Below are 22,753 nucleotides of genomic sequence, written 5' to 3' on the forward strand. Positions count from 1 at the left end.
TTCTACTCGTGCAACCATCTATGCATAGACACGGCTCTGATACCACTGTAGGGATTCGTTGCATAGAAAACAAAAAATTTCCTACCGCGAGAACGCAATCCAAGCCAAGATGCAATCTAGAAGACGGGAGCAACGAGGGGATGATCAAGACTCACCCTTGAAGATTTCCAAAGCCTATAAGAGTAGGCTCTTATTGCTGCGGTAGACGATCACTTGCCGCTTGCAAAAGCGCGTAGAAGATCTTGATCACGGTGCCACGATCGGGCAGCACCTCCGTACTCGGTCACACGTTCGGTGTTGATGACGACGTCCTTCTCCCTGTTCCAGCGGGCAGCGGAAGTAGTAGATCCTCCTCGGAATCCCGGCAGCACGACGGCGTGGTGGCGGTGGTGGTGGAGAACTCCGGCAGGGCTTCGCCTATGCGCTGCGGGAGTTTGTATGTGGAGGAGGGGAGGCTAGGGTTTGGGGAGAGGGGGTGCCATGGGCGCCGGCCTCAAGGGGGCAGGGGTGGTGCGGCCAAGCCATGGGCTGTCCCCTCCCTCTCCTCCTCATTATATAGGTGGAACCCCAAGGGTTTGCCCAAAGTCTTCGAATAAGACCCCAACAGAAAAACTGCCTTATGGACGAAACCTAGAGGGACAGGGACTCTCCCCTTTCCCTTTTTTTTTGGCCAGCCAAGGAGGTGGAGTCCACCATGGACTCCACCCTCCCACTTGGTTGGCTGGTTAGGGTTTGTGGAGTCCCTCCGGGACTCCTCCTTCCATAGTGATTTATTTCCGGATAATTCTAGAAACCACCTTCCATAAATTCACCGGATCATTTCCAAACTTGGAAAGTGACTTCCTATATATGAATCTTATTCTCCGGACCATTCCGGAACTCCTCGTGATGTCCTGGATCCCATCCGAGACTCCGAACAAAACTTCGAACTCCATTCCATATTCCATATCTACTTAAACGACATCAAACCTTAAGTGTGTCACCCTACGGTTCGCGAACTATGTAGACATGGTTGAAACTTCTCTCCGACCAATAACCAATAGCGGGATCTGGAGATCCATAATGGCTCCCACATATTCAACGATGACTTTAGTGATCGAATGAACCATTCACATACGATACCAATTCCCTTTGTCACGCGATATTTTACTTGTCCGAGGTTTGATCATCGGTATCTCTATACCTCGTTCAACCTCATCTCATGACAAGTACTCTTTACTCGTACCGTGGTATGTGGTCTCTTATGAACCATTCATATGCTTGCAAGCTATTAGACGACATTCCACCGAGAGGGCCCAGAGTATATCTATCCGTCATCGGGATGGACAAATCCCACTGTTGATCCATATGCCTCAACTCATACTTTCCGGATACTTAATCCCAACTTTATAACCACCCATTTACGCAGTGGCGTTTGATGTAATCAAAGTACCTTTCCGGTATAAGTGATTTACATGATCTCATGGTCATAAGGACTAGGTAACTATGTATCGAAAGCTTATAGCAAATAACTTAATGACGTGATCTTATGCTACGCTTAATTGGGTGTGTCCATTATATCATTCACATAATGACATAACCTTGTTATTAATAACATCCAATGTTCATGATCATGAAATGATGATCATCTATTAATCAACAAGCTAGTTATACAAGAGGCTTACTAGGGACTCCTTGTTGTTCACATAACACACATGTATCAATGTTTCGGTTAATACAATTATAGCATGGTATGTAAACATTATCATAAACTCAAAGATATTATAATAACCATTTTATTATTGCCTCTTGGGCATATCTCCAACATTTCTTTGTTCCATTAACTTTCAGTAGCTTTGTGCAATGTCCAGAAGTGTTAAGAATGATTATGTCACCTCTGAATGTATGAGTTTTCAATTATGCACTAACCCTCTAATGAGTTTGTTTCGAGTTTGGTGTGGAGGAAGTTTTCAAGGGTCAAGAGAGGAGGATGATACAATATGATCAAGAAGAGTGAAAAGTCTAAGCTTGGGGATGCCCCCGTGGTTCATCCCTGCATATTTTAAGAAGACTCAAGCATCTAAGTTTGGGGATGCCTTGGGCATCCCCTTCTTCATCGACAACTTATCAGGCCACCTCTAGTGAAACTATATTTTTATTCAGTCACATCTTATGTGCTTTGCTTGGAGCGTCTGTTTGTTTTTATTTTTGTTTTGTTTGAATAAAATCGGATCCTAGCATTCTTTATGTGGGAGAGAGACATGCTCCGCTGTTGCATATGAACACATGTGTTCTTAGCTTTATTCTTAATGTTCATTGCGAAGGTTGAACTACTTCGTTCATTGATATATGGTTGGAAACGGAAAATGCCGCATGTGGTAAATGGTATAATGTCTTGAATAATTTGATACTTGGCAATTGTTGTGCTCATATAAATCATGTTTAAGCTCTTGCATCATGTACTTTGCACCTATTAATGAAGAACTACATAGAGCTTGTTAAAATTTGGTTTGCATGATTGGTCTCTCTAAGTCTAGATATTTTCTGGTTGGGGTGTTTGAACAACAAGGAGACGATGTAAAGTCTTATATACTTACAATATGTTCATATGTGAGTCTTGCTGCACCATTTTATACTTGAGTTTGCTTCAAACAACCTTGCTAGCCTAGCCTTGTATTGAGAGGGATTCTTCTCGTGCATCCAAATTCTTGAGCCAAAAACTATGCCATTTGTGTCCACCATACCTACCTACCACATGGTATTTCTCTGCCATTCCAAAGTACATTACTTGAGTGCTACCTTTAAACTTCTATTCTTTGCCTTTACAATATATAGCTCATGGGAAAATAGCCTTAAAAACTATTGTGGTGAAGAATATGTACTTATGTATCTTATTTCTTAATAAGTTGCTTGTTGAGCGGTAACCATGTTTCTGGGGACGCCATCAACTTTTACCTTTGTTGAATATCATGTGAGTTGCTATGCATGTTTGTCTTGTCTGAAGTAAGAGCGATTTTCATGATCAAATGGTTTGAGTATGCATATTGTTAGAGAAGAACATTGGGCCGCTAACTAAAGCCATGAATCATGGTGGAAGTTTTAGTTTGGACAATAAATCCTCAATCTCTTATGAGAATATTAACTGTTGTTGAATGCTTATGCATTAAAGAGGAGTCCATTATCTGTTGTCTATGTTGTCCCGGTATGGGTGTCTAAGTTGAGAATGATCAAAAGCGAGAAATCCAATGCGAACTTTCTCCTTAGACCCTTGTACAGGCGGCATAGAGGTACCCCTTTATGACACTTGGTTGAAACATATGTTATGCAATGATAATCCGTGTTAATCCAAGCTAATTAGAACAAGGTGCGAGCACTATTAGTATTCTATGCATGAGGCTTGCAACTTATAAGATATCTTATACATAACACATATGATTTATTACCACCATTGACAAAATTGTTTCTATGTTTTCAAAATGAAAAGCTCTAGCACAAAAATAGTAATCCATGCTTCCCTCAGCGAAGGGCCATTCTTCTACTTTATTGTTGAGTCAGTTTACCTATTCTTTCTATCTTAGAAGCAAACACTTGTGTAAACTGTGTGCATTGATTCTTACATGTTTACCTATTGCATTTGTTATATTACTTTGTGTTGACAATTATCCATGAGATATACATGTTGAAGTTGAAAGCAACCGCTGAAACTTATATCTTCCTTTGTGTTGTTTCAAAGCTTTCTACTAAGAACTTATTGCTTATGAGTTAACTGTTATGCAAGTCTTATTGATGCTTGTCTTGAAAGTATTATTCATGAAAAGTCTTTGCTATATGATTCAGTTGTTTACTCATTATCTTCATCATTGCTTCGAATCGCTGCATTCATCTCATGTGCTTTACAATAGTATTGATCAAGATTATGATAGCATGTCACTTCAGAAATTATCTTTGTTATCGTTTACCTACTCGAGGGCGAGTAGGAACTAAGCTTGGGGATGCTTGATACGTCTCAAACGTATCCATAATTTCTTATGTTCCATGCTACTTTTATGATGATACTCACATGTTTTATACACATTATATGTCATTATTATGCATTTTCCGGCACTAACCTATTGACGAGATGCCGAAGAGCCAGTTGTTGTTTTCTGCTGTTTTTGGTTTCAGAAATCCTAGTAAGAAAATATTCTCGGAATTGGACGAAATCAACGCCGAGGGGCTTATTTTTCCACGAAGCTTCCAGAAGACCGAGGGAGATACGAAGTGGGGCCACGAGGCGACGCCACACTAGGGCGGCGCGGCCAGGCTTGGGCCCGCGTGGCCCTAGCGTGTGGGTCCCTCGTGACGCCCCTGACTTGCCCTTCCGCCTACTTAAAGCCTTCGTCGCGAAACCCTCTGTACCGAGAGCCACGATACGGAAAACCTTCCAGAGACGCAGCCGCCGCCAATCCCATCTTGGGGGATTCAGGAGATCGCCTCCGGCACCCTGCCGGAGAGGGGAATCATCTCCCGGAGGACTCTTCATCGCCATGATCGCCTCCGGATCGATGTGTGAGTAGTTCACCCCTGGACTATGGGTCCATAGCAGTAGCTAGATGGTCATCTTCTCCTCATTGTGCTATCATGTTAGATCTTGTGAGCTGCCTATCATGATCAAGATCATCTATTTGTAATGCTACATGTTGTGTTTGTTGGGATCCGATGAATATTGAATACGATGTCAAGGTTATTATCAATCTATCATATATGTTATTTATGTTCTTGCATGCTCTCCGTTGCTAGTAGAGGCTCTGGCCAAGTTGATACTTGTAACTCCAAGAGGGAGTATTTATGCTCGATAGTGGGTTCATGCCTCCATTGAATCGGGACGATGTTGACATAAAGTTCTAAGGTTGTGGATGTGCTGTTGCCACTAGGGATAAAACATCGATGCTTTGTCTAAGGATATTTGTGTTGATTATATTACGCACCATACTTAATGCAATTGTCTGTTGCTTGCAACTTAATACCGGAAGGGGTTCGGATGATAACCTGAAAGTGGACTTTATAGGCATAGATGCATGCTGGATAGCGGTCTATGTACTTTGTCGTAATGCCCTGATTAAATCTCATAGTACTCATCATGATATATGTATGTGCATTGTTATGCCTTCTTTATTTGTCAATTGCCCAACTGTAATTTGTTCACCCAACATGCTATTTATCTTATGGGAGAGACACCACTAGTGAACTGTGGACCCCGGTCCATTCTTTACATCTGAAATACAATCTACTGCAATTGTTCTTTACTGTTCTTCGCAAACATCATCTTCCACATCATACATCTAATCCTTTGTTACAGCAAGCCGGTGAGATTGACAACCTCACTGTTACGTTGGGGCAAAGTATTTTGATTGTGCTGTGCAGGTTCCACGTTGGCGCCGGAATCCCTGGTGTTGCGCCGCACTACACTTCGCCGCCATCAACCTTCAACGTGCTTCTTGGCTCCTACTGGTTCGATAAACCTTGGTTTCTTACTGAGGGAAACTTGCTTCTATACGCATCATACCTTCCACTTGGGGTTCCCAATGGACGTGTGCTTTACGCGTATCAGGCGGGGACGGGCTCGGGGCGCCGGACACCGTATCGGGGCGCGCCGTACAAAATTGGGCTTTGGGGGATGCGGCTGGAACCGTTTTTTGGTCCGACGCGCCCCAATTTGCTTTGGGGGACGCGACTGGAGATGCTCTAAGAGCATCTCTAGCAGATACGGCATATCGGCCTGCAAACGTGGCGGTGGGCCGATATGCGGTTTTCGGCACTATTTTGGGCCAGACCAGACCCGCATCGGTGGTCTGGCCCGAATAACGGATCCAGGCCGCAGCCCAAATCGCCAAAACGCCGGCATATATAGCGGTCAGCGAGGCGGATGGGGGTCAAACCCCATCCGCTCCTCCGCCTCTTCGCCTCCCGCCGACGAGCAATCGCCACTCCTCCGGCGAGCAATCGACGCGGTAGAACGCAGATCGACAGTCCCCACCCCCGCCAGCGACGATGGTGGCAGGGCGTGGGGTCGGCCAGGTGGGCCGCGGCAGACGCTCCACCGAGCGCAGTGGGAGCTCCACTGTTCCTCCCGCCGGCGAGAAGACGGAGGCGGAGAAGGTGAAGTCCGACGCGGCGTGCATCCGCGGTAGCTACCGCTACCACAACTACGGCGTCGCCGCGTCGCCCACCTTTGCCAAGCGCGAGTCGGAGTGGCGTCACCGCGTCCTCTTCCGAGGCGTCATCGTCCTCGGTGTCGAGCTCCCGCCAGTGTCTGCCGACGGCGCTGGTGGTGAAGATGGAGACGGAGCCGGAGCCGGAGCCGCCGTGCCTCTCCCACTTCGCCTAGGGCGACTACCTCGACGACGAGGAGTTCAAGAAGCTCCTACCGCAGCTCGACGTCAACGCGGGCCTCGCGCTGGGCGATTTCGTCGCGGAGCGGGAGCTCGACACCGTCGTTGGCCTCATCGCGCGCTCCAGCCAGCAGGACGCGGACAAGGCCAAGGAATGGCGACACATCGCCGTCGAGCAGGACCGCGTGTTCGTTGACCTCGTCAGCGACGAGGAGTGAGCCGACGTGGATCCGCCACGGCACAGGACTCCGGGGGGGGGGTGAGCCAATTTTGCTGCAATGTACTGCCCCGACGGATTGTTTTACTTTTGCTGTAATGTAGTACTGCAATGCAGCTGAATTTAGGATGAACTGCAAGCATCGAACCGTTCTTCTTTTACGCGCGTTTTTTAATTTACAGTTTCATATGCCATATTTGAACTGTGTGTGCTTTTCGAACCCCAAATTCGCGTTTGGGTGCCCTGGATACGCGGATCTTGCTCTAAGACTTGGAAAGGATGGGCCCCCTATCCAAGCCCACCCAGCCCAGGCAAAAGGTCTACTAGTGCCAGCAGAGCATGTGAGCATTATCCCCAATCCCGGTCCACCGGGAGGTGATGATCATCGGATGATCGATCCCCACTCCCCGGGGCGTCAATCAGACACCGGAATCCCCGTGGGTCCGACGGCGACGCGCACCGCCATGTGTCACCTCGCTGGCGCATGCATCACACAAGTGTGAGGGCGTGGGTGGCCGCCACACGCTCGTCGCGTGCTCGCCTCCCTCCCCTCTCGTCTCCTCCCCCAGTTAGGCGGCCCCCCCTCCCGCTCGCCTCCACCCTCCTCAGGACGGCCGGCCGCACCGGATCAAGATCCACCGAAACTGAGGTAGGGCAACCAAATACTGCTTCTTCATATATGTGAATTCCTTCAGCTGATTTGGTGGGGGCAGATCGTATACATACATGGCTTTATTTCTGTTCTAGCTATGGCTTGCTAGGGCTAGTTATGCGCGCTGAGGGTCAAAGCTGGTCAGAAGTACGGCGAGGAGAGCTGCTCTCTTGGTCTTGGGGGTGTGGGTTGAGATTCATCAGTGGGGACTTCTGGGCCTAGCGCAACATGAACAGCTCCATATGATTTTTCGTCTTCTTCTTGTAGATTGTATCATGGTGTTCGCCGTGTAGCTTTTCTAGTTGGAATAGTCATGTTGATATGCGGATACGGTCTACCGGATTCTTTGTAGATCATAGGTAATATGAATCAATTGGTTTTATGATTCACTGTTACGGCGGTTGATGGTTTTGAAAAGGTTGTTATGAGGTAGAAAAGGAGTTGTTGATGTTTTTTTTTTTGGTAGGTGGGTTATGATTGATACTAGTATCGTCTCAGGCGTTATATATTGGTATGGAATTATATGGATCCATATAGGCTGTCTGTTGTTGACATGAACTTCCTCCAAATGAAAAGTTGGTAGTATCTTGATGGTATTATTTGCAGCATTTATTATCTCCTATAAAAATGTCCATGGTTCTGTACTAGTTCTTGATTGTATTAACAACTTTGGATTCTCCATGCCACCACTTCACGTGATACCATGGAGTCTGTAAATGAACTAAACTTGACATTCCTTGTAGTCAGATATTTACATTAGCTTGCCCTTCTTGTTACTTGGATTTCAGCTTTATCTCTTTTCGTGTTATGCAGGAACCAAAACCTTGGGATGGTGGCTGATACGGACAGCTCAGGTTCACTGCCTGGCAGCTCAAATTCTGCTGCCGAAAAGCGTGTCGATGGGTTGGTCTTTAATTACCTCTCTTCCTCTTTCCACTTTTCATTTACTTAGATAGCTGTAATTCATTTCACCTTCTTACTTTGGCCAATTAGCCTAGGATGCACACAGTCAATTATTTGTCATGCTAAATTTTTTCTGTTTGCAAATTGATGAGATTATGACTTACCAGCATAGGGAATGATCATAAGCTACCATGCGAATGAACCAGGATGCATTTACAGCTAGATTTTTTTATTAGTCACATCTTCTTATCTTGGTCTAAATTACTAAACTTCCACCTGAAGATCACAATCTCCTCATTTGACCCAGCCAACATCAATAACGATAATCATAGCGAACATCACTACCAATAGGTATATATCAAAAGTTTAAGTTGTGACACTGACTTAGTTACTGATAAGATGCGCTCAAACTTACCCTGTTCAGTTCTTTGTGACCATCCTCCTAATTCAACACAGTTCTGCTCTTCATATTCTAAATCTGTTTTATAACCATAAAGCTGCATGCTGATCAGTACTTATGTTTCCAAGTGGAGCTGTTCGCTAACCTGTTAAAAGGCCATAAGTGATGTGTTACTTATTCAGCTATTCTTGTAGAGGAGGAGGCTCATCTGCTCCAATAGACTCTACATTTCACCTGATTATATTGCATCTGCATCATGTCAGGGCTAGAATTTTGATGATTTTGGGTGTATGGGCCCACTAAAATTTATGTTTTCCTTTGTGTGTTTCCAATTATAAGGATTATGTTCTCTGAGCTGGCACAAGCCTTAAAAGAAAATGCCATATGTACAGAGCACAAACAGAGAAATCCATGAGATTAAATTTTCCTATAAATACAAACATAAAATAGAAGAAACTTCTAAAACTGAAGGTGATTTAGGAATTCAAACACGAAATTAAGCACATGGTGCCGTAGTTCCATCCTGCTCATTTATCTTGTGTTCGGCAATATGAATCTGGGGGCAGTACTTGCCATAAAGACTTGCAGTTAGGCATTGTTGTATGAACTGTAGGCTATGTTGCATAGATATCAGGTAAAGTGTACCATGAGTTTCTATTAAAGCGATTAGTTTTTGAAGTTTAAAACAACAATTTTGTTGAGAAATCCAGAGATGTGTTTCATGCTACTTTGATATTAGAATATTTTTCAGAGTACAGAGTATTGAATTGGATGTCTGGCTGGGTCTTGAACTTGAGACCTCTTGGCTCTAATACCATATTAAATTCATGTATCAGCCAGATCACCCAAAAGTATGAACTGATGGAGAAGGGCTGGGAATATATATCACCACAGAGTTGCTTAGACTTAGTCTTTGTCAATGTCCTGAAGTTTGCCAAATTCGTAAATTTGCACCTTCGTATTATTCTGAACCTAGGCGTGGTCATTAATTTCACATCTTAATTTCCTATAAATGCTACCCTCCTCCCTCGTATACATTTTTTTCTTATTCTGAAGATTTTTTTTTGGTGCAGGTCTCCTAACCAAAGATCCCAGGAAAAAACTCCAAAGAAAAATCATAAAGCTGAACGAGAGAAACTTAAGCGTGACCAGTTGAATGACCTTTTTGTTGAGCTCAGCAGTATGCTAGGTTAGTACAATGCATCATTAATGAATGACCATCTGGTACATATCTAATTTGCCCTTTTGAGAAAAATACCAATTATCTAATGTACCAGATGAATGACCATCTGGTACATATCTAATTTGCCCTTTTGAGAAAAATACCAATTATTGCACATAGATTACTTGATTCTGTTCCCTCCACTTGGACTCATGTGCCCCTTTTTAATTACTTGATGGCAACTGGCAAACAATACACTATATATAGATCCCAGAGAGGACAAAGTTAAACCTTAAAATTAGGTTATGTGTTTATTCTAGTGATCATACATATCTGATGCGTAGTATGTGTTCATAGTATTGATGCGGCAACTGAAAGAGCATATGTTGATTCCCTCTTTAATTATATGCTGTTGTGTCATAGGCATGCACAGGTTGCACACACAGTGTGCACCATCTTCCTGTTTTTCTCATCCTAGCTTTCCAGGATTCTAAAAGTCTACATGGGTCCCATTTTGTTGAAATTGCTAAATATTCCCTTGTGAAAGGGCTGGCTTTTCTGTTTGTTTCGAAGCTCACTTTTGAGTGGTCCACCACATGTTGCTCTGAGAACAAAATTCTGAAGGGGAAAGTTGACATTAACTTGTTATTTAGACCATATAGAAGGTTTTTATTAGACATTCCGAAAATAAGTATGCAACAATGGATAATAATTTGTATGCAATTATCCACCAGCGTTATTCATGCTATCACTAACCATTACTCAGTTTTAACCTGTACCTTTACCTCCTGCATGCTTATTGTTGTTGTTGTACAAATATATTCTACATATTGTTTCTAATAGACATAGTTCTGCTATTACAGATCATGATCGACAAAATAGTGGAAAAGCTACAGTTTTGGGTGATGCTGCACGGGTACTGCGAGATTTGTTTACTCAAGTTGAATCTCTTAGAAAGGAACAGTCTGCTCTTCTAACTGAGCGCCAATATGTGAGTTTTGAAAATAAAAGTGCTTGTATACTTCTGCTCCAAATTTTGAACATATTGTATACTACATGGATTCTTGTGTTACTTGACCAATGGAAACAAATTATAGACCAACTCCAAAGGGTCAATGATGACGTTTGAAACCCAAAATATGCCCTACATGATAACTGCTTCCTTCTTCACCACAAGGATGAATATCTAGCATGTGTGTTGCTTCTAAAAAACTTGTATTTATTGTACTTGTAGCCAATGCCTTCATTGCAATCTACTGACATATAAAATAATTGCCATTAACGTGTTTCCTTTTAAACAAGAGGTTGGTGCTGCTACAATATTGCTGCTTGCTTGATTTATCAAATGTTTGTAGTTGTTTCAGGTTACTTGCATTACCTTCACTTTTAAGCCTAACTTACACTTATCAACAGGTCGGTTCAGAGAAGAACGAGCTGCAAGACGAGAATGCTACACTGAAAGCCCAGATAATAGAACTACAGAATGAGCTTTGTGCAAGGATGAGAAACAACAGCCTCAATCCAAGCAGCCTTGGGATGTCACATCCAATTGGGAGCAGCAGCGCTCATTTAGCAACTCAACCGACGCGAAATCATATATGGGGCAATGATTCTAATTTAAGCACCCTGCCCTTGGCACACCCAATGAACGCACCATCTCCACTGCAGAATCAGCGACATCAGTCTGTTGGTTCTGGTCAGGTAGCATCACACCCTCGGGAGCTCCAGCTCTTCCCAGGGACATCAGCATCACCGGATCGAGAATCTTCCCGACATAGAAGCAACCCAGCTACTTCCTTGGGACATGCTGTTTCCTTGCCTGGACAGCTACGCCTCAGCCTTCCAAGAGCATCACAAGAAGAAAGCAGAACCAGTGGTTCACCGAGAAATAGAAAATAGTGAAAAAAAGGGTTAGCCAACTGACAGTGTTAAAGATCAGTACTTGGGGAACAGCTCCCCTGTAAATACCAAGAAGCCACTCACCTTACTAGTTCAAACCTACTAGTTTAGTTTCAACGTCAAAAAAAAACCCAACTAGTTTCGCTATATTTGAAGCTTTTATTCGAATAATGTACAATTATGTTTGCATATAATTTTGGTGCAGGCTAGTCAAATTTGTAACCTGGAGAACTTGATAGTCTGTGATATATTTTTGCCGAGGTTCTCAACAGCAAGGTGGATCACCAGAGTACAAAACATTGCAGATATAATTGTTTAGTTTGAAGAGGAAAATAATGCAATTTTAAGGTTATCTGTCCATAACCGCACTCTTGTGTGTTCCCTGTGTGTTTGATTAATAACTTATCTATGCAAAATATCATACCTTATTATGAAAATAATAGTTCAATCCGGTGAAAACGGCACATGAAAATGCAATTTCTTAGTGTAACAGCACGTTTGTGAAATCTGTCAAACTCAGGCACCTTGTATGAAGCATTAGAATTGTTCATCCTACCTTCTCCAAAAAAGAAGAAAAGTTCCATCCTAGTTATAATAAATGGAATAGACCTGCTGATCTCACTTCTACACTCTAGAAAAACTCAGCATGAATTCAACATAATCACATGCCTATCCCAAATCAGGTTGCTTCCAGAGCTGCAGTGCTCACTCATCATTTCATACATCTGAGCCCTTGCCCTCTGATGAACTTCCGTTCTCTTCAGAACTGTTATCACCGTCGGCGGTCCAGTAACGCTTGACGGCGTAGAGCACCTTCTCTGGGATGTGTGGGCTGTCCTCGTGGTTTGCCATCATCGTCTTCCAACGCATTCCGGTGGCCAGCTTCTGCACCTGCAGCAGGACGTCGATGTCGTCCCGGAGGATCACCGTGCCCTCGGGGCGCAGAATCCGGTCCATCTCTAGCATGATGTCCTCCATCTTGCACCTGATCCAGCCATCAGATTGTTAGAAAGTTGACACAGCACTTCAAAGGGCACACTCATTCTGTGAGTGACTCACCTGTCCCTGTAGAGGCTGAATACTCCATTGGCATGGATGAGGTCGTAGGTCCTTGGGTAAGTTGAGAAGGCCTCACACCTGAAGAACAACAAGGAGCAGAAACCAAGAAACATTACTTCACATGATGTTTCAGAGGAAGGCAGGCAAGGGGAGCTTACTTACCAGTCATGGTAGATGCCGATGAGGCCCCTCTCGTAGATGACACCGAGGGTAGAGAGCTCGGCGGCGGTGGGCACGACGTTCATGACCCAAGACTTTGGGGAGAAGAGGGCCGCGGCGAAGCCACCCACGCCGGCATTCATGTCCAGGATGTTCCTGTACCGCTCCGTGTCAAGCTTGTAGTTGACCTTCCTGTAAGCCTTGACATGCTTCTCCCACTGCCGGTTCTCCTCCTCGTACGACTCCACGGTAAACCCAGGAATGGCGCCTGAACTTATCCGTGGCGGAACGGCCTTCAGCCGCGCCGGGAATGGCTGCAGCTGTCCTCCGGCGGCGGCGGTGGACTGTGTGATGCACGTCTCCATGTTCTTGTACCTGTACCCAACAGTTTTTCAGTGCAATCCTTGCCGTGTGCCGCTAAAAACGACGTGGCATGGTACAAACCGTGCCTCACGAATCAACGGCCAAGAAGACGATCTTGACTGTTGACATTTACCAGAGCAAGAGTACTACTAGTGGCATTTCTATTACCAGACGTCGTCGGGATTGGCCGGGTCGCAGGTCCGGACCGCCGCCGGCCTGGCTGGACACGCGGCCGTGTCCGTCCGCTTCCGCCACACGCCGACCTCGCTCATCTCGGTGAGCTTCTCCCAGCAGAGCATCTCTGCGTACTCTTCGATCCTCTTCTGCTCGCCGGAGAGATCCTCCTTGGTGCGCTCCCACTTCCGGTAGTTGGCCTTCCAGTTGATAGGCGGGCCGGAGAGCACCCAGTACCCGCCTGGCCGGAGAACACGGTCCACCTCCATCATGTACATCCCGCCTGCATCGAAACTTCATCGATCAGTCTCATGAGTCATGTCAATGGCATGCGTGTATGGACGCACCGGCCGGACTCTGGACTGGAGACCGAGCCGTCGAGTGCTGTCTCACCGTTGCCGGACCAGGGGATGAGGCAGCGGGAACAGTGCGCCATGTCGAATGAGCTCGAAGGGAAGGGGAGCTTGACGGAACCGAGGACGCCGATGAAGGCCGGCACGCCGCGCTCTAGCGCGAACTGCACCTGCGCCTCGTGCGAGTCCCGCGGCGCGAAGGACATGGCGATCACGCCACGGGAGTCCAGATACGCGCCCAGGCTCGCCACCTGACATGGACATACGTCAACAAGATCGATGTAACCAAAGTGTAAAGGCAGCGCGAGAATGGAACGAATGTGCTTACGCCGCAGCCGGTGTCGAGCACGGTGCGGACGGTGCCGTCGGCGAAAGGGACGACGTTTGCGAGCTGGTCGATGTACTTGTCGGCGCCGTGCGGGAACTGGGTGCCGCCCCCGGGGAAGCGGAAAACGGCGCCCTCGTACTGGACCCAGTTCTGGACGGCCTTCTCGACGGTGAGGCTCTTGTACGGCGCGTTGGCGTAGGGCACGTAGTCTCGGCTCTTGGGCCACGGGAACGGTGTGACGTACCCCGGCGGCGCCGGGACGAGGCACCGCAGCCGCTCGCCGTCCGACGGGCAGTGCCGCTCCCGGTACACCATGTTCTTCCGCGGGAACTTCATGGCCCGGTCCTGGTCGTGGCACGGGGTGTGGTCAGCCAGCGCCGCCGCGCACGGCGCGAACGTTGGCGGTGGCTCGCCAAGGCCGGACGTCGACAGGTTCGCGCCGGCGTGGTGCGTCTCGAAGCTGAGCCCGGCCGCGGAGGCGTCGGCGCAGGCCGTCTGACGAGTCACCGCCACCGCGATGCGGTCGCCCTTGCCGTAGCCGCTGCGCTGCCAGGCGCCGAGCACGTAGAAGAAGCAGCACAGCAGGACGGCGACCACCATGGCCAGCGGGCTCCGAGCCCTGTACTCCCCCGAGTTGCCCTTGATCGCCATGGTATTGATCAACGATCGATCAAAACCTACAACACATCAAGAACAAACCAATCAACATGGAACAAGAAATTAACACCCAACAATTAATGATCAATTTGTCAATTACATGCATGCATGTACCTTGATTGATTATGGTATGATCAGACCGAAATGGATCGATCAACACGACGTGATGAATTGAGACACTGTTGTTGCATCTGATTGATTTTGGTTGAGGAAGAGGTGCGCGGGAGAAGAGGACAACGGGTACGTATCCAATGTGGCTAGTGTGTTTGTTCACAATACACAACGATAAGGGAGGAATAAGCGGATCTTGGAAGTTTTGGGTATAGTGATGGGTAAAGGAGAGAAGAGGCCTAAAGAAAGGGAGATTTCCGTAGAGAAATTTAGGAGCATGCAAAAAATTCTACTCGAGGGGAAATGACTTTGTCCCATGCATGGGACCTCCCGTGCATGTAATCAATTAATTTTGATGATCTAGTATATCAATATGTTTCAGAATCCTGATACTTGATGAAACATAATAAAATTTTCTAGCACGAATTGCAAAGCACATATCATAGTGAATTCAATGGACAATGTTTTCTACTCCCCTTTTATAAAAGAATATCGAAGATTTGTCTAAATTCAAAAGAATTTATAAAGTAAAAAGTATCTAGATAATCTAAATTTAGCCAAATTTGTGACATCCTTTTATAGATAGATGTAGTATTTTATTTTGCTAAATCTCAGAAAAATCTCAGTTGACTCCTACAGCAGGTTGCTTCGTGATTCATACTAACCTAGTTGATTGCAACCGAGATTTTTTCAGATTACCTAGCATGCAACTGCGAAAATAATATGTAAGCCCTTGAATTTAACTAAATATCATATTTGAATTAGTGCTATCTGGGAAGTTACGAATGAGTTGCAACTTAGACGAAATGCATGCGGAAAAAATTGGGATGGACAATTGATCCGTGAAAACCGCGGGATGCGGCATCATGGTGCATATTAGGACACACTGCTCACATCAATGTTGTATCTTTTACCTTGATTATGATGTTGCACATGTGTGTTTTATTTTATCTTTTAAATCCCATCTACTAACGCACAACTGCATGAGGAAACCTACAGCCTAGGCCTATCTCCAATCATCGATACACAACCATTCACAACAAAACGTTTGTCCGCTAAGACATGAATTAAACAAATACTAGAAGTTTCGCCTGAGTGATGTTACACCAAAATTGATCTTTCAGTGGATTCGATAAAACTAGGATCTGAAGGAATTTTTTTAGTAGTGCAATCCGGTAATCCGAATCGAAGGTGTTAGTAGACTGCTCGTTTCCTCCAACCAGACCTTCACAAGTTCCCGCCACCGGCTGCTCCTTTTTCTCATCTCCGCCACCGGTTGCGCCTTTCTGATTCTTCACCACATGCTCCTCCTGCTCGACATCCCTTTAACTAGACCGACATCGTTGCAATAGGAGCAACAGATTCACCATGACCATGACAGCTATCAGCAGCAGATTGTCCACCACGAACGGTAATTGATGCAACAACACCACTACATGTATTGCCTTACAATAATCCTACACTTACGTGCAGATCTTACGGGATAAAAACCTACGGGGTGAGGTGCATGCACCTGGTTGGTTCAAATCAGTTTGCTCTCCTTGATTTTAGGATCGTGGGTTTGTTGTCAGCTCTCCACCTCAGCCCGTAAGTGATTCCCGTAGCAAAAATCCCGTAGGTGTAGCATTGCTCATTGCCTTATGTTTATTTAGTGTGATTGTATCGATGGGTTTACTCTGTGTGCAGCCGGCAAATGGCTCTAATGAGAAATACAATTCTCATGAAAGAATGATACCATGTCCTAGGAAGATGTATTTGTTGATGGTCTATTGGTATTTCTCGAACTAAGTGCATGTGTCGGTGATGTATAACACTACTAAGTGCATGCATTTATGCGCCGAACTTCTGATATATGCTACTGTTTTTCTTATTGGTACTTTGTGAAACTTGTTAGACAATATTATAGATATATTGATGTAGTGGCGAATCCAGGATTTTACGCTAGGGTGGAGCAAGTAAACATATTTTTTGTCACATGGTATAAAATTTTCTAAAGCACAAAAGGTAGATTGGGTCTGATGTTTGCATATAGGAATTATCTTGGTTGTACTTTAAAATACATATGATGCAAAGTTTCATTAATTTTAATATTTCAACAGTACTACGCTGCAGCATAGTTACAAGTCAACTCATCTAATTCTCTGTTTCCCTCAAAAAATAAACCACCATATTATGTGATTAATTACACTGAAAACTTATGTATGTACTGATTAAGAATCAACCTATACACCGATTGTATAATTAAAATTTAAGGCTATTCAAATTTTACGCCTCAGCTTGTTGGGTGCTGCCATAGGCTCCCTCCCTTTTCGCCTCAGTGCTGCTCGTTATCACTACTGCCGTGGTCGTCACTATTTCCGCTGGAGCGATCGACCCTGCCTAGCGGCCTACCGTCCTCTAGCGTCTAGGGACGATCAGAACTTAGGACTGGAACGATAACTAGAAAATTTAGGGGCCATCCTTTTTGGTTCGCTACCTGGGCCAGGCCTTTATTTTTCTCTCTCTAAGATATATACCTGGTACACAAGCTAACATACCAAAATCTTAGGGTGGGGCATGCCCCACCCATCCACCTTGTTGGCTCCATCCCTGTATTGATGTTGAATTGGTGTTTATTATTGTGAAATGCTACATTTATAGCAAAGATCAATGTGTATTTTTTATTACATCGAGTCTTCAATCCGGCTTGTGAGCTTCATCGAGCGGGATTGTTGAGCCTTGGTCGGAAGGTTTAGGCTTGTTTTGTCGCACCTTCGAGCCAAGTCATGCCCGATCCAAGCCTTGAGCCTAGAGCCTTGAGCTGCGTGTCCACCCCTACTCTTGTGGTAATGAGATCAGATCTCATGGATGAAGTAGTCGTACTCTTTTCTGAACTCAAGTTCGAGATAAACTCCTTTCGGCGCTGCAAGCGGGCAGCACCTCCGTACTTGGCCACACGTACGGTGTCGATGATGACGTCCTCTCCCCGCTCCAGCGGGCATCAGATGTAATAGATCCTCCATGGAATCCCAGCAGCACGACGGTGTGGTGGTGTGGAGTAGAAATCATGCAGGGCTTCGCCAAGCCGGTGCATGAGATAGGAGAGAGAGAGGGTGGCGACTAGGGTTTGGGTGTCAAAGTGTGGCTGGCCTCCCCCTCACCTCTATTTATAGAGGGATGGAGCGGCCAGGGCTGGCCTCCCTTGGCCCCACCTCTAGGGTCAGCGCATGGAGAGGGGGGGCTCCCCCAACACCAAGATTGCCCCCTATTTTCATGGGATTGATCTTATCTCTAGGATTTGATCTTACCCTTCAGGGCTTGGTGCGTCTGGCCCAAGAGGCCAAGATGCACCCCCGGCCCATGTGGCCTCTCCCGGATGGTGGGCCCACTGGTGACAAATCCCACTCTTGATTTATGATCCTGAACTATCAGTTTCATAATACCCAACGCCACCTTTATAATCACCCTGTTACGGTGTGGCGTTTCATGTTATCAAAGCATTCTTCTAGTGTTAGTGATTAACACAATCTCATGCATTTAAGAGCTACATCAAAACAAACTCAATGACTTGATCTTATTTCTATGCTTACGATCGGTGTGTGTCCATCATATCATTCTCCTAATGACATAATCTTGTTATTAACAACATCCAATGTTCATGAACATGAAACTTTGATGATCGATTAATCAACAAGTTAGCTAAACGAGAGCCTTACTAGGGACTCCGTTTTGTTACAAAACACAGATGTATCAATGCTTCCGGTTAATACAATTATAACATGAGATATAAATATTTATCATAAACATAAAGATATAATAACTCATTAACTCTTTTTTATTGCCTCTCGGACATATCTTCAACATCCATTTGCATGCTACTCTATGCTATGCTACTACGCTGTGTCTGACCATCAACAACAGGAGAGAGAGGTAGCTCATGGTGTCTTGCGTGGCTGAGCCGTAGGATGGATCCTCAAGCGGAGTCTAAGCCTTTTGCTCAATCTATTATCCTCCAAATGATGCTTCTGTTGTTACAATTTTTTTAACTTTCAGATGATAGGAAAGTTTACAATAATCATGTGGACTGGACCATAGATGAGATATGCCTAAATTATAGTGCCAGGAAATTGAAGAAAGATGATTTTGCGTTTTCTTGTGTTTTTGAATTTTTCTTTCCCGCTACAACACACTGGTATGTTTCCTAATAAACGACGACATGTTGATATTGTTTGCTACTAATAATGAAACATAAAAAACAACACGACAACCTCACGAAGTCAAACTAAGCTTTGCTTTGGTGGTTAGGTTCCTTGTGGTGGAACCAGCCTACCCATATTCAAGTTCTAGATTTGGCATGGGTGTTTGCATTTACTTGGATTAATTTCAGGATTTACCGACGCTATGCTTTCAGTGGTAGGTGACGTGCCCGTCAATAGCGAGGAGCAAGTGGTGACTTCATCAATCTCAAGATATGCCAACTCGATTCCTCGAAGATGCTCATAGGGGTAGGGTGTGCGTGTGTGAGTTCATAGGGGTAAATGTATGTGCATGTTTGTGAGTGTCTGCGTTGTACTATGTTCTAAAAAAAGACAACCTCACGAAGGGAGAAAATACACATTTTTTAACTTTCAGCTAGCTGAAATTGCAACCCATTCACATGATCAAGCTTCAAGCATCGCGCATTTTGTATGACATTTTGTATTGGTCTCTTTCTTTACACGAGAATCTTCTACCTCCAAAGTGTGATATATATATACGATGAATTTATTTTAGTTTCCAACAACCACTGCACGCCACACACTTTCCATGAAACTTGTACTTACCATATCAACCTTAATTAGTCTACACTTAGGGCGTGTTCGGCAACGTCCTGGCTTCCCGAAAATCCTCCGATCCCGCTTCTCTAAGCCTCGCCAGCTTCCCGATCGAAGCGCAAAACGTTCGGCCAGCTCCTTCCCCATTCGGCCGGGCTGTGGCCCATTTTAGCCGGGCTGGCCTGCTAGGATGGCGGGTGATTTCAAGCCTGGTCGGCTGTTTGCAGGACTTGGTGGGCCTAAGCGGTATTTTTTTCTAACTGGTCGTCTTTCCCTAATCGCTTCGCCACAGGCCACTCCCCAAATCCCCATCAGCTGCCGCCCCTCCGCCGGTGAGTACGATGGATTCAAGGAGAAGGGAGAGAGAGAGAGGCGGGAAGATCTGCCGCACCTCCGCCGTCAAGCTTGAGGCGCCTCCACCGGCAAACTCGAGGCGCGCGTGGATGAGGCCGACGAGTTCGAGGTGAACCACCGACGAGCTCGAGGCGCGTGCGCGGATTAGGCCAGCTCGAGGTGCCTCCACCAGCGAGCTCTTGGCGCGCGCGCAGATTTGGCCGACGAGCTCGCAGTGCCTCCACCGGCGAGCTCGGGGTCTCGGCCACGAAGGGATGGAGGAGGCATTGGATTGGGGTCAGGGCTTACCTCTTGGCGTCCAGGTTGGGGAGCAACGCCTGCGGAAGGAGCGGTTGACCGAGCGAGGAGGACGGGCGAACGAGGGGAAATAGAACACAGCGAAGTCCTTCACTAGGCGGTGGCATACCTTGGTAATTTGGTGCTGCTCCGCGGTTTGGTGCTCCGCGAATTCGAGAAAGTGGTGCTCCGCGCGTTTTGTACACCAAATTGGGCTGGCTTCTCAGATTTGGCTCCACGGAGTTAAGATGTTTGGCGCAACTCTACAAAGAATTTTGGGAAGCTAGGAGCTAGAGAGTTACCGAACACGCCCTTACTCTTGAAAAAATTAGTCTACACTTAATCATGACATAACATTCTAATATATACAGGATGCACTACAACACAAGCACACATAGCTTGGTAAGGTAGATCGATATTATCTTGTAACACACCATTTGCAATGTGGGGTAATACAAGATTATACCTCTATGTAAAAAATGTACTGCAACATGATTGGGGATACTTCCGTGGGCGCTTAGGAAGTTCTGCCTCCGTTCCCATTTAATTGGCGTCGGTCACCATGCTCGCTTGCCACCTCTCTAGAGCCTTTCATCTATATTTTCTCTCTTTATTTCCAATCACCCGGTGTTCTCATGAAAAATCATGTGATGTTATTGTTCTATTATTTATTCTACCCGGTCTGATCTGTTTTTAGATCAACATGGATCTAATCCTTGGTTTCATTGATAAATCAACGAAACCAGACAATACCACAGGTTCATACATAATAACAAAAACAAGTCTCCATATAAACTACCAGAAAGAACAAAGACGAGAAAGGTACAACATGAAGAGAAACAACAAAAACTAACGGCACTGTGATGTCTACGTGTGTTTCTATTCCTGTAGACAGTGTTGGGCCTCCAAGAGCAGAGGTTTGTAGAACAACAGCAAGTTTCCCTTAAGTGGATCACCCAAGGTTTATCGAACTCAGGGAGGAAGAGGTCAAAGATATCCCTCTCAAGCAACCCTGCAATCACGATACAAGAAGTCTCTTGTGTCCCCAACACACCTAATACACTTGTCAGATGTATAGGTGCACTAGTTCGGCAAAGAGATAGTGAAATACAAGTGGTATGAATGAATATGAGCAGTAGTAACGGCGCCAGAAAAGTGCTTGCTGGCGTGCAGTTGATGGTAGTAATATTGCAGGAAGTAAAGATGCAGTAAAACAGTAAACAAGCGATGATTGCAGTATTTGGAAACAAGGCCTAGGGATCATACTTTCACTAGTGGACACTCTCAACATTGATCACATAAATAAATAAGTTCTCTTCCTTTGTGCTACATATACTCTTGTTTGATAATGAACACCATTCGTTGTGTAGGGCTACAAGAGCACCTCAATGCCGGAGTTAACAAGCTCCACAACATTCGGTATTCATGTTTAAGTAACCTTTAGAGCATAATAGATCTTTGCAATTTAAACCGAGTACTAACATAGCATACACACTGTCACCTTTACACTATGAAGGGGGAATGAATCACATCAATACTATCATAGTAATAATTAACTCCATAACCTACAAGAGATTATGATCATAACCTACGCCAAGTACTACACAATGCACACACTGTCACCATTACACCGTGAAGGAGGAATAGACTACTTTAATAACATCACAAGAGTAACACATAGATGAATAGTGATACAAAGCTCATATGAATCTCAATCATGTAAGGCAGCTCATGAGATCATTGTATTGAAGTACACAGGAGAGAGATTAACCACATAGCTACCGGTACAGCCCTTAGCCTCGAGGGAGAACTACTCCCTCCTCATGGGAGACAGCAGCGTTGATGAAGATGGCGGTGGTGTCGATGGAGGAGCCTTCTGGGGGCACTTCCCCATCCCGACGGCGTGCCGGAAAAGAGACTCCTATCCCCCAGATCTTGGCTTCGCGATGGCGGCGGCTCTTGAAGGTTTCTCGTACCGTGGCTTTTCCGTCTCGAAGATTTAGGTCAAGGACCGTTAAATAGGCGAAGAGGCGGAGTCGGAAGGCTGACGAGGCGGTGACACAATAGGGGGGCGCGGCCCAGGCCCTGGCCGCGCCACCCTGGCGTGTGGTGGCCCTGTGGCCCCCCTCTGCTGGCTCTCGGGTGTTCTGGAAGCTTCTTGGAAAAATAGGATGCTGGGCATTGATTTCGTCCAATTCCGAGAATATTTTCTTACTAGGATTTCTGAAACCAAAAACAGCAGAAAACAGGAACTGGCACTTCGGCATCTCGTCAATAGGTTAGTTCCGGAAAACGCATAAAAACGATATAAAGTGTGAATAAAACATGTAGGTAATGTCATAAAACTAGCATGGAATATAAGAAATTATAGATACGTTTGAGACGTATCAAGCATCCCCAAGCTTAGTTCCTACTCGCCCTCGAGTAGGTAAACGATAACAATGATAATTTCTTAAGTGACATGCTACCAACATAATCTTGATCAACATTATTGTACAGCATATGAGATGAATGCAGCGATTCAAAGCAATGATGAAGACAAT

The 22,753-nt window shown here is 45.4% G+C and overlaps 2 protein-coding genes across 3 annotated transcripts; one reads left to right on the top strand and one right to left on the bottom strand.

Annotated features, from left to right (window-relative positions):
* The first annotated feature begins 6,974 nt into the window (after window positions 1–6,974).
* Window positions 6,975–11,805, top strand: LOC127295263 (transcription factor BHLH062). Of its 2 annotated transcripts, none has more exons than XM_051325177.2 (5): window positions 6,975–7,216; window positions 8,033–8,122; window positions 9,596–9,711; window positions 10,548–10,675; window positions 11,098–11,805. In XM_051325177.2, exons 2-5 carry the CDS (start codon window positions 8,049–8,051, stop codon window positions 11,581–11,583), a joined length of 804 nt encoding a protein of 267 aa, XP_051181137.1. In that variant the 5' UTR covers window positions 6,975–7,216; window positions 8,033–8,048; the 3' UTR covers window positions 11,584–11,805. The 2 variants fall into 2 exon arrangements, with proteins under 2 accessions (XP_051181137.1, XP_051181136.1); XM_051325176.2 differs by lacking the exon at window positions 6,975–7,216 and adding an exon at window positions 7,455–7,578.
* A 233-nt stretch (window positions 11,806–12,038) lies between these two features.
* On the bottom strand, window positions 12,039–15,007 carry LOC127295262 (probable methyltransferase PMT2). The gene is made up of 7 exons (XM_051325175.2): window positions 14,791–15,007; window positions 14,020–14,696; window positions 13,732–13,942; window positions 13,333–13,621; window positions 12,805–13,176; window positions 12,643–12,720; window positions 12,039–12,568 (listed from the first exon to the last, which is right to left on the bottom strand). The coding sequence occupies exons 2-7, from the start codon at window positions 14,668–14,670 to the stop codon at window positions 12,301–12,303; spliced, it is 1,869 nt and encodes a 622-aa protein (XP_051181135.1). The 5' UTR covers window positions 14,671–14,696; window positions 14,791–15,007; the 3' UTR covers window positions 12,039–12,300.
* Between the last annotated feature and the right edge of the window lie 7,746 nt (window positions 15,008–22,753).

The sequence above is a fragment of the Lolium perenne genome, chromosome 4 (assembly GCF_019359855.2).
Source record: "Lolium perenne isolate Kyuss_39 chromosome 4, Kyuss_2.0, whole genome shotgun sequence".
Taxonomy (NCBI): domain Eukaryota; kingdom Viridiplantae; phylum Streptophyta; class Magnoliopsida; order Poales; family Poaceae; genus Lolium; species Lolium perenne.

Excerpts from the sequence above, each read along its gene's own strand:
- LOC127295262 (XM_051325175.2), bottom strand. The coding sequence starts at position 14,670 with ATGGCGATCAAGGGCAACTCGGGGGAGTACAGGGCTCGGAGCCCGCTG. Across the intron at positions 13,177-13,332 it reads GCCAATCCCGACGACGTCTG|GTACAAGAACATGGAGACGT; the intron begins GTAATAGAAATG and ends TGTTGGGTACAG. Across the intron at positions 12,721-12,804 it reads ATCGGCATCTACCATGACTG|GTGTGAGGCCTTCTCAACTT; the intron begins GTAAGTAAGCTC and ends GTTGTTCTTCAG.
- LOC127295263 (XM_051325176.2), top strand. The coding sequence starts at position 7,541 with ATGCGGATACGGTCTACCGGATTCTTTGTAGATCATAG. Across the intron at positions 8,123-9,595 it reads GCCGAAAAGCGTGTCGATGG|GTCTCCTAACCAAAGATCCC; the intron begins GTTGGTCTTTAA and ends TTTTTGGTGCAG. Across the intron at positions 10,676-11,097 it reads TTCTAACTGAGCGCCAATAT|GTCGGTTCAGAGAAGAACGA; the intron begins GTGAGTTTTGAA and ends ACTTATCAACAG.